Below are 9,474 nucleotides of genomic sequence, written 5' to 3'. Positions count from 1 at the left end.
GTCTTTTCTGATAGATTTTATAATTTTACATCCAGGATCTTCAGGAGAATTAAGCGAAACCTAAACTCCTTGTTCTCAACAAAGACCTTCTGTATGGCCAAGAACATGAGTCTGCTCCCTCAAGGTATTGAAGCTCAGAAGAAATGTTCTCTAAAATATTTTTCATGCTATTTAGTTACTGCAACATNTTAANACTAGCTTATGTTTGATACAGAAGATTACGTAGCCCTGCACCTGCTGCCAGTACTCCTCCCTTCTCCGCCTTACACATTTGGAAGAAGAGTTTCAGACCCATCAACCTGGAAGTTCAGAAGGTTTCATTGATATCCACCTTGTAAGTCAACATTAATCTCTGAATCATGGTCAAATTGTTTAAATAAGTGCATCACATTCAATAGTGAGATTTTGTGCTAAACTAGAATCAGTCAGAAATTAGTTTTTGAGAATGTAGCTCTTTACCTGTAAATTCCTAAAGGTCTGTTTTTGTGTCTTCTCTCTTGTTCTCAACAAAGATCTTTTGTATGGCCAAGAAGAGAAAGGAGCAGCAATCTTCTCCATACCTTAAGGGAATTTTCTCCTTTAAGGTACTGAAGCTCAAGAGATGTTTTCTAAACTGTTTTTAACATTTAACATTTTAACACAAGCTTGTTTGCCAGACAGACAAGATGATGTAGTCCTGCAGCTGCTGCCAGTACTCCTCCCTGTTCCACCTTACACATTTGGTAGAAGAGATTCAGACCCATCAACCTGGACATTCAGATGGTTTCATTGATATCCAGCCTGTAAGTCAAATTGTTTGCGGTTTAAATAAGTGCATCACTAATGGCCTGTTTTTCTGTCTTCTCTCTCTATCAGGTTGGGACAAACCTGGTGGCGCATCTACAGAATGCGACAGCCCGTATGTCCTCATGCAGGGAGACAAGCAAAAATGCTAAAGTGACGTTAAAAATGCTCCTTGTTTAATGGCTGAAAGTTTTACTTGTAGTTTGCTTTAAAACAGACTCTACATTAAATGTTTTCTAATGTGTAGTAACAGATATTTCTGGAGTTGTAACCAAATGAGTTGAAGTGATTTAACTATATACTTTTGAAACAACTTACTTATGTTTTGTAACTTTTGTAAATGAAATCTGCTGGCTCTATATATGCATCATGTAGAAATAAAAGAAACTTTAAATTCATATGGTTTTTAATCCTGTTTTTATATAGTGAAATTTTAAATAAATCTTTTTTTTTAACCCAACTATAGTGGTATAATAGCCCTTGTGTTGGGTTATGAGTTTCAACCCAATTTTGGGTCAATTTAACCAATTTAAACAAGTCAATTTAACCCAATCTTTGGTTAGTTGCCATGACCCAATGTGCTGGGTCAAACCATCAACCCAACCCAGTTGAATTAAAACAACCCAGCGTTGGGTCGGTCCATATTTGACCCAGAGCATCTTTGGGACATCCTCAAGCAGAAGATGGAGGAGCACCAAGTCTTGAATATCTGCCAGCTCTGTGATGTCATCATGGAGGAGTGGAAAAGCATCCCAATGGCAACCTGTGACGCTCTGGTGAACTCCATGCCCAGAACATGGAGTTCACCTGTACATCCTCCAATGTACAGGAGATAAAGAGGATCCCTATCCCTTCTGAAATCCACCTCCTTGGTCTTCACTGAGTCAACTGTGATATCTTGCCGAGCAGTCATACCATCACAATATTTTTGCTACCAACACAACTGTGAGCCGTAATTGTAGCATGAATCTCTATCTTCAGTTAGGGGTAACTACTATAAATTATAAAGAAACACTCACCTTTAGTTCCGACACCAGAATCCATCTTTCCAGTGGTGTTTTAATCTGAAGATTAAACCACAATCAGATTTCCCATTAGTTAAGCCTGTTTCAGAAGCAACATTTACTTTCATTCTAATTTTCTATAAATGATCTACAGTCAGTTTTTTAAGTTGCGTGCTTTCATTTTGTTTTTATTATTCTAGTGTTAGAAGTTATTTGGTCTTTATGAGGTTCTAATATTTAAATATAACCTCAAGAGAAGAAAAACACTCAGCACAGTCAATAGCCATGATTTACACAGTAAATTGAAAAGCTGTGTGAAGAGAAAAAGTAACAGCAAAGAGCAGCAAAATGATGATCAATTATCTGATCACCATCAGAGACTCTCTATCTCTACTAGACAGAGAGTCCAAGCAGCTTAGTGGTCTGAAGCATACAGGTGCTATTATAACCATGCAAAGGAGGAAAGACATCATTAACATGGCTTAAGTTTATTTTTGAGAAGTTGCATCTCAATGAGCCATAAACCTGTGTAACTAGATGTCAATCACTTCAAACACTAATAAAACCAACTTTCAAGCATGGTGGGGTGAAGGAGTGATGATTTGCCTGGCAGGCACAAAACCCATGCAGCGAAAGATTAAGTCTTTTGGGGATATAACTCTAACAGCTTTACACATTTAGAGACGATAACTTTTGCAAACGAATTAACGAATGTGTACATGCTGTAGCTTTGACTGTAAGGCCAAGTCTGTCTTTGGTGAGTGTGTTCAGGGTGCTGTGTCTCATTTATAGCTTGAGAGAAGCTGTAGATGTTCTTGTCCTTCCTTCATACAAACTAAATCTGTTGAGTTTGTTTGATGCCTTGTGTCTGTTTTCATGAATGATCTATTATGAAATATATCTATCTAGGCCTTAAATTTTATCCCTATAGTACTGTCTACCCTGTTCCTTGGATAGACAGTACTACCTGGTCATTATCCATCCATTTTCTATACACCCTTGTCCCTTAGTGGGGTTGGGAGGGTTGCTGGTGCCTATCTCCAGCTAACATTCTGGGCGAGAGGTGGGGTACACCCTGGACAGGTCGCCAGTCTGTCGCAGGGCAAGACAGAGACAGACAGGACAAACAACCATGTACACACACACACACACACACACACACACACACACACACACACACACACACACCTAGGGACAATTTAGAGAAACCAATTAACCTGACTGTCATGTTTTTGGACTGTGAGACAAGCCAGAGTACCCGGAAAAAACCTACGCAGGCACAGGGAGAACATAAACTCCATGCAGAAAGACCCCAGGCCGGGAATAGAACCCAAAATCTTCTTGCTGCAAGGCAACAAACAGCTCTACCAACTGCGTCACTGTGCAGCCCGTACTTGATCATTAATGTTCTTTAAATCACACACGGATGGACACAATTTAGTCATTAGGTGAACTGGATTTTATGTCTACAGAAGCTGAGATGCTACACTTTTCGGATTTTGAACAGTGTATTTTATTTGTATTATACACACATACATTATTTGTATCATGTTAAGTGGAAGTACTTCACATGATACATTATGAGGTTTGTTAGTGTATCACAGTAAATTCCAATAAAATACGTCAAACTCAGTCACCGTGATGTCACAAATATGGAAAAGTCATTCTGTACTTTAGGCAGACACATTTAAATATTTTTACTACCAATAGCATTATGCAAAAAAAAAAAAAAAAGTCAAGAAAAACTTATACTTACAGGTTTTAAGCTTTCTCAGCCTTATTTTTGTTCACTTTAGCTCAGGAAGAGTGGAAGACCATGAACGCCCAGTAACGTAGAATATGTGAAGTCTGTTCCAGTTTCACAGACTGCACATGTAACAGAGGACGGTCAAGAAAGGCTCAATTAGAAAAAAAAAAAAAACCCAAGAGTTTAATGATGAGGTGTTGATGATTGATTTCTTCAGAAAATCAAGATACCAACCAAAAGACCAAATGGTAGCTTTTCTCCTGGTCGAAACTATGTGCTAAGGATTGGCTTAACAACAGCGAAATAACCAGTCAAAAACCGTGGTCCAGACAGGAAAAGCAAAGGGACTAAAAAGGAAAACTAATCCCCGAATCTAGTCCGCTAGGTTAGTCATTAGATGAATTGGTTGAACTGGACCTTAGAAAGGTAAGACAATCCCTTCCAAAAATGTCACAGCTTCTTCAACTTGAGCGCTACGACGTGTACCTTTAAAACTAATATATTATAGTTTACATTTAATATATAAAGAGTAAGGTCCGGTCTGAAACAAACACTTTAAATTGTCCCAGCCACATTAGTACTGCCTGTCACACAATTCGCAGGGCATAGAGATCAAGAAACCTTCGTGTGTCGCATTCAAGAAACTTAATTTTTTAGCGTGTTCGAATGGAGCCTTTTTGCTCATGTTCTGCCTATTTATTTATTTATTTATTTATTTATTGCTTTCTGATCTATGCAACAAAGCCGAATACATACGTTTACTTGGTTAATGACAAACGTATGCATTTAAAGTGACGTTAAAAAAAGTTTGGTGTGTTGTAATGTAGCTCGCAAAGGTGTCCCGGAAGATTACCACCCTATAACAAGTGTTTCCGGAAGACGTGGCTGTCGATTCTGTGGCAGCTCTCATCCAAGCCATTAGAAGGATTTAAAATATATTTTTATTGTTATTTTTCGTTTGTATTGTTTTATACCTTACTTACTGATTCAGCAGCAAGATGATTTCACTAACGGACTCTCAAAGTAAGACCTTAGTTGTTGAACAGAAACTGTAGCTAGTAGCCATGTCAAAGTGGCACCATCTGAGCTGCAGAAGCTTTCAATCTACACTTTTCATGTCTTGAACAGTCTCACTTATAGGCTCAATCTAAATAATTTTTCGTATTGCTAAACAGTTTTGCAACCCTCTTGCTTTCACCACTATCTTGGTGTTTAGTGAATTATAAGATACTTAAATTAAAAGTAAAAATCAAGGTAAACAAGGAAGTTTTCAAGCAGTCTTATTATTTTATTGCTTTACAATGAAATATTAGCAATGGTGGTACTGATGATATGGCTGGCTTCATTTTGAACATGTTAAAATATAAAGTATAAAGAAACGACTAAATACAATAAAAATAAATGAATAAAATTCCTATATTGTTGTTAATCTTAATTTAAAAAATAATCTCCATATTATAGGAGAGAACACCGAATCAGTGCCAGTTTATCCTCTTAGTATCTTTAAGCAACCATATATTTTTGGATTGCAACAGCAGAAAAATAAAAAAATATATTGTTGAATGAACAGGCTGTTATAGCGATTTGAATATGTCTGTGTGTGTGTGTGTGTGTGTGTGTGTGTTTGTGTGCGCGTGGGTGCATGTGTGTTTGTCAGAAATTGGAATGGGATTAACAGGTTTTGGCGTATTTTTCCTCTTCTTTGGGATGATCCTGTTCTTTGACAAAGCGCTTTTGGCCATTGGAAATGTGAGTATTGCTTTACATGTGATATACATGTGATACACATGTATGCTGCAAGATCTACATCTGTAGCGTCATCCATGGCGACAATGCAGTGCTATGTATGTTCATTCTAGCGTAATGCAGAATGACTGTTATAAGAGATGCACCAACCACTCAAACAATGCACCTGATTTTTTTTGTAGTTCATCCAATTCTTCAAAACTAAGAACCCCCTTCCACTTTAATTCTGATAAACAGATCAGTCATCCATGCCAATCAGTCACACATGCACTTTAATGTACTTTTTGTTTCCAGTTAAAATCTAAAGATTAGTAACAATAGCTTGATGCATAATTCTTGTACTTCTGATTGTCTTTTGGGGAAAGAAGGAAGGGAAAATTGGCTAGACGGTTTTGATTTACAGTTTGAGTTCTTTGGAGATGTTCTGATTGAACAGGTGTTTCTTTGCAGTCTGACAAGTATTTTCATGGTAGAAATAAAAAAGGAAAAAGAAAAAAAGAGTTCTTAAAAATATTTGTGTTTTCCCTCTTTACTCTCTGTCCCTTTATCTAAACATCCATCTATCCACTGAATTGCTGTATTTCTTATTTTAAAAATGACAACTCAAGAAATTTGAGTCTGGAAAGGTGTAAAAATTTAGACCCGGGAACAAATCCATTCAAGGTTTTTATCTATCTATGTTATCTGTCATGTGGATCAGATGTTTTGTCCTTTGGTCTCAGTTTTCTGTATAAGACACACTGACCATTTTCTTCTCCATAGATCTTGTTTGTCGCTGGCCTGGCTTTCGTCATTGGCTTGGAGCGAACGTTCCGCTTCTTCTTTCAGAAGCACAAATTAAAGGCCACCAGTTTCTTCCTGGGAGGAGTGTTTGTAGTCCTTATTGGCTGGCCTATCATTGGAGTTGTGCTGGAAATCTATGGATTTTTTCTCCTGTTTAGGTAAAAGGAAGTGAAAATAACTACAACTTCATCATGTACTCACAATCTCTTCTTCAGAATCTTTACTCTGAATTTGCTTTCTTTCTCTGCTTCTGGGTTTGTGTGCAGGGGCTTCTTCCCAGTTGTTGTTGGCTTCATCAGAAGAATACCAGTTCTTGGTTCTATCTTGAACATGCCCTTCATCAGTGCTGTGAGTATTGACCACTGCTGCAGCAGTCTTTGCAGCTGTGCTATGTTCACATGCATGAATCATTTTATTGCTCATTGATCATTGCTCAAGTCTCTCAACAGCAGCTGATTGCCACAAAATAGTAACTGTCATCACAAAGTTAAATCACAACATCCAAAATCTTCTGCACGTTTATGAGACTGCATTAATCCTTGTTCTACAAACACATAGTTTAAGAATACAGAGAGAAAATAACTCTCTCCACACCAAAAGCGTGTGGTGTTAGAATTAGTGACATCCCGGTGAAATGTTTTCTCCCTCTTGCCCACCAAGTGGCGAGTCAGGAGTTGGAGTGTTTCCGTGGCAGCTGGCAGTAGCATTACTGAGCTTTAAAAATGTGTGATCTATTTGCAATTTGGACACGAAATGGAATGGGTCTCTCTGCTCTGCCTGTTGGTGAAGGTTTGGTGTTGAACGGATGACTGTGTGAGACTGGCTGCAGTGCTGAGGAAAGTGGGAGAAGCTAATGGTGGCTTTAAGTGGCCAGTAAGTTTATGTACAATGACAAAGCCACAACAATAAAAAAAAACATAAAGGAACCAATAGATTTTTTTGCTGCTTGAGCAAGAAAAATTTATTGCAACTTAATAAAGTCAGTTTAGCAGTGCATCAATATTCCATTTGCCCCGTTTTACAAATAGGCTGGTTGACTTACAGGCCTAAACGTAACCATAATCCTATGGTTAGGCTTTCGACCACAAACAACCAATCACAGCCACGAGACTGTGATTGGTTGGGGTTATGCTGACCTTTAGCGATGTCAGTCAACCTCGTGAACTCGCTGTTCAATGCTGAAAAAACAATTTACCATTACAGAAAAACCGTTCATCTGCTCTCATCGTTAGCCATGGTAACTAGCCTTAGCATTCACGATTGCTACAAGCTGTATGGTAGCAGAGAGCTGGGAGAAGGGTCCGTGTATTTTCAGGCAGTTCGTTTTTTCATTTAAAATGAAAAATGAAAAAACGGAAATATACTCGTTTTTTCGTTTTTCGCTAGAAAATCCGATTTCCAATTTTGGTTTAAAAAATGAAAGAGTCTATTTTCGTTTTTTCATTTTTCATTTCAAACAAAAAAAACGAACTGCCTGAAAATACACGGACCGAGAAGGCAGAGGAGCTTGGATTTTTGTTTTGTTTTGTTTCATAACACAATTTGTTATGAAATATAATGACAGTTTCGTCAAATATGTAAACAATTTTTGACAAAAGTTACATGACAGCTTTTCTGTGAGACTGCTTTAAAGCGGTAGTTAAAATCTTCAAGCAGCAGGCCTGCTAAGCTACTGGCAACATGAGCAGATAGCTCCACTTAGAAGCTAATATCAGCCTGGTATTCTAAAACTCTGTATAATGAGCACTTGTAAACTACTATTAAATTTAACAATGTTTGTTCTATATTTTTGTTCAAATTGTTCAAATAGATGTATAAAAATCTAAATAAGCTTAAACAAATGTTAAATGTTAAATTTTTGCTTTACCAATCAAGCTGCTATATTATTTTTGCAGCAAAATAATTTATTTAAAATAAACTTGATCAGATTTTCTTTTTCACTCAAGCTCAAGTTATTATAAGAATCTCACACCAGTCCATGTCTAGTCAGCATCAACAAATGAGGCATCTTACATATCCTCATTCTTTAAATATAAATATGCTGTTTTTATGTTGTGTGAGAATTAACAATAAAGGTTAATATCTGTGTCTCTTTTAACTGTTTGCTTTTAAGCCTTCCTAAGCTGGTTCTGAGGATACCCAGCAGCTGTGGTCAGTCACTGCAATTTTCCACTGCATGCTAAATCCCACCCAAACAATGGTTACCTCCTCGCGTACATTGGGAAACCTTACAGTCTCTTATCTTAGATAAGAAAAGGGCAATCATTAGAAGTATTATCACTATTTTCCATGTACTTTTGTTTTTTACTTGCAATGTCTGTGAACCATCTCTTAATTATTTATCATTTCCTGCCAAGAAGCCAGAATTTCTTTAGTTGCTTCCTAATTTACACTAGATGTTGACAAGAACAGAAATAATCCACACATACAAAGGAAAACAGGAATGTAGCTATATGTAAAAGATTTAAACAATATCTGAAAGAAGTATTGAACACACTTTCAGAAATTTTAATACTTTATGAACAAGATTTTGTATTATGTTAAGGTGAACTTCAAGGTGTGTCTTTAATGGGGAAACTAGTCCCCATAATGGATAGTACCATGCAGATGGTACTATACATCTGCATGGTGGCCTACTTCTGCAATGGCCTCTGGGCGGCAGAAGAGAGAATAAAAACACTTGCATACATTTCTTTACCACTTCCAACATGCCGCTGTGGTTCTTCTGAGATTTTCAGCACATCAAGGACATTAATGATTCCTCGTCTACAACACAAAACCTGGAAGATTTTCCATGTTTAAAAGAAAAATCCTTTTTCTTTTCCAACAGATGAACATTTTTAAGACTGTTTAGTTGAATTGCGGGTAAAGTTAAGCTGTGCAGCCTCAGTCTTCTGTCAGCTGGTGATTTCCTCACAGTTTATCTTCCACACTTTCTTCTGATCTACAGCCTGTATCTTTTGGCATCATCTTGATCTTCACTTGATCTCTCCATTTGCATCTTGTAACCAGCATAACAATGCTGTCTTGGTTACTGAAATAACTTTCTTCAGTTACTAAAAGCAACTGAAGAAAGGAGAACTAAAGGCATAGTTGGTTCAACATGCTGGGAACAGGGTGAAACTTGGAAAAGGTTGGTGGATTAACAAAGAAAATATTTCTTTGAAAATCCTTTAGTAAAGTGCTTTCCAAAAGTATTCATAGCCTTTGAACATGTTCACATAACATGTTCACCAACAAAGTTGGATGTATTTTATTAAGACCCTAACCCTAACCCCACTGACACAAAATATCACATAACTGTGAAGTGGAAAACCAATGCATGTTTTTTTTTTTTTTTTTTTTTTTTTAATTTTAAAAAAAAGTGTTTTGGATTTTTTGTGTTTTTTTTTTATTTTTTTGGGAATTTTA

The 9,474-nt window shown here is 37.0% G+C and overlaps 1 protein-coding gene and 2 long non-coding RNA genes across 4 annotated transcripts in view; 2 read left to right on the top strand and 1 right to left on the bottom strand.

Moving 5' to 3' along the window:
- Positions 1 to 8: 8 nt before the first annotated feature.
- On the top strand, positions 9 to 1,181 carry LOC106942115 (uncharacterized). Its single transcript, XR_001423549.1, has 4 exons — positions 9 to 124; positions 215 to 338; positions 567 to 782; positions 856 to 1,181. It is a non-coding gene; the product is annotated as an uncharacterized LOC106942115 (long non-coding RNA).
- Positions 1,182 to 1,763: 582 nt separating this feature from the next.
- LOC106942117 (uncharacterized) lies at positions 1,764 to 4,158 on the bottom strand. Its single transcript, XR_001423550.1, has 3 exons — positions 3,769 to 4,158; positions 3,544 to 3,653; positions 1,764 to 1,847 (listed from the first exon to the last, which is right to left on the bottom strand). It is a non-coding gene; the product is annotated as an uncharacterized LOC106942117 (long non-coding RNA).
- A 224-nt stretch (positions 4,159 to 4,382) lies between these two features.
- The window catches only part of LOC106942116 (vesicle transport protein GOT1B-like), a 23,938-nt gene continuing 18,846 nt past the window's right edge, over positions 4,383 to 9,474 (top strand). The window contains exons 1-5 of one of the 2 annotated variants that reach the window (XM_015025296.1): positions 4,383 to 4,557; positions 5,192 to 5,283; positions 6,043 to 6,221; positions 6,330 to 6,411; positions 8,177 to 8,214. In XM_015025296.1, coding sequence (XP_014880782.1) covers positions 4,533 to 4,557; positions 5,192 to 5,283; positions 6,043 to 6,221; positions 6,330 to 6,411; positions 8,177 to 8,185 — 387 coding nt within the window. In that variant the 5' untranslated portion in view covers positions 4,383 to 4,532 and the 3' untranslated portion in view covers positions 8,186 to 8,214. The remainder of the gene's footprint in view (positions 4,558 to 5,191; positions 5,284 to 6,042; positions 6,222 to 6,329; positions 6,412 to 8,176; positions 8,215 to 9,474) is intronic. The other variant, XM_015025294.1, reaches the window with a different exon arrangement.

Source organism: Poecilia latipinna, unplaced genomic scaffold, assembly GCF_001443285.1.
Source record: "Poecilia latipinna isolate Pla-1442-1.1 unplaced genomic scaffold, P_latipinna-1.0 Scaffold4048, whole genome shotgun sequence".
Taxonomy (NCBI): Eukaryota; Metazoa; Chordata; class Actinopteri; order Cyprinodontiformes; family Poeciliidae; genus Poecilia; species Poecilia latipinna.
This window is presented reverse-complemented; position numbering and strand designations above follow the sequence as displayed.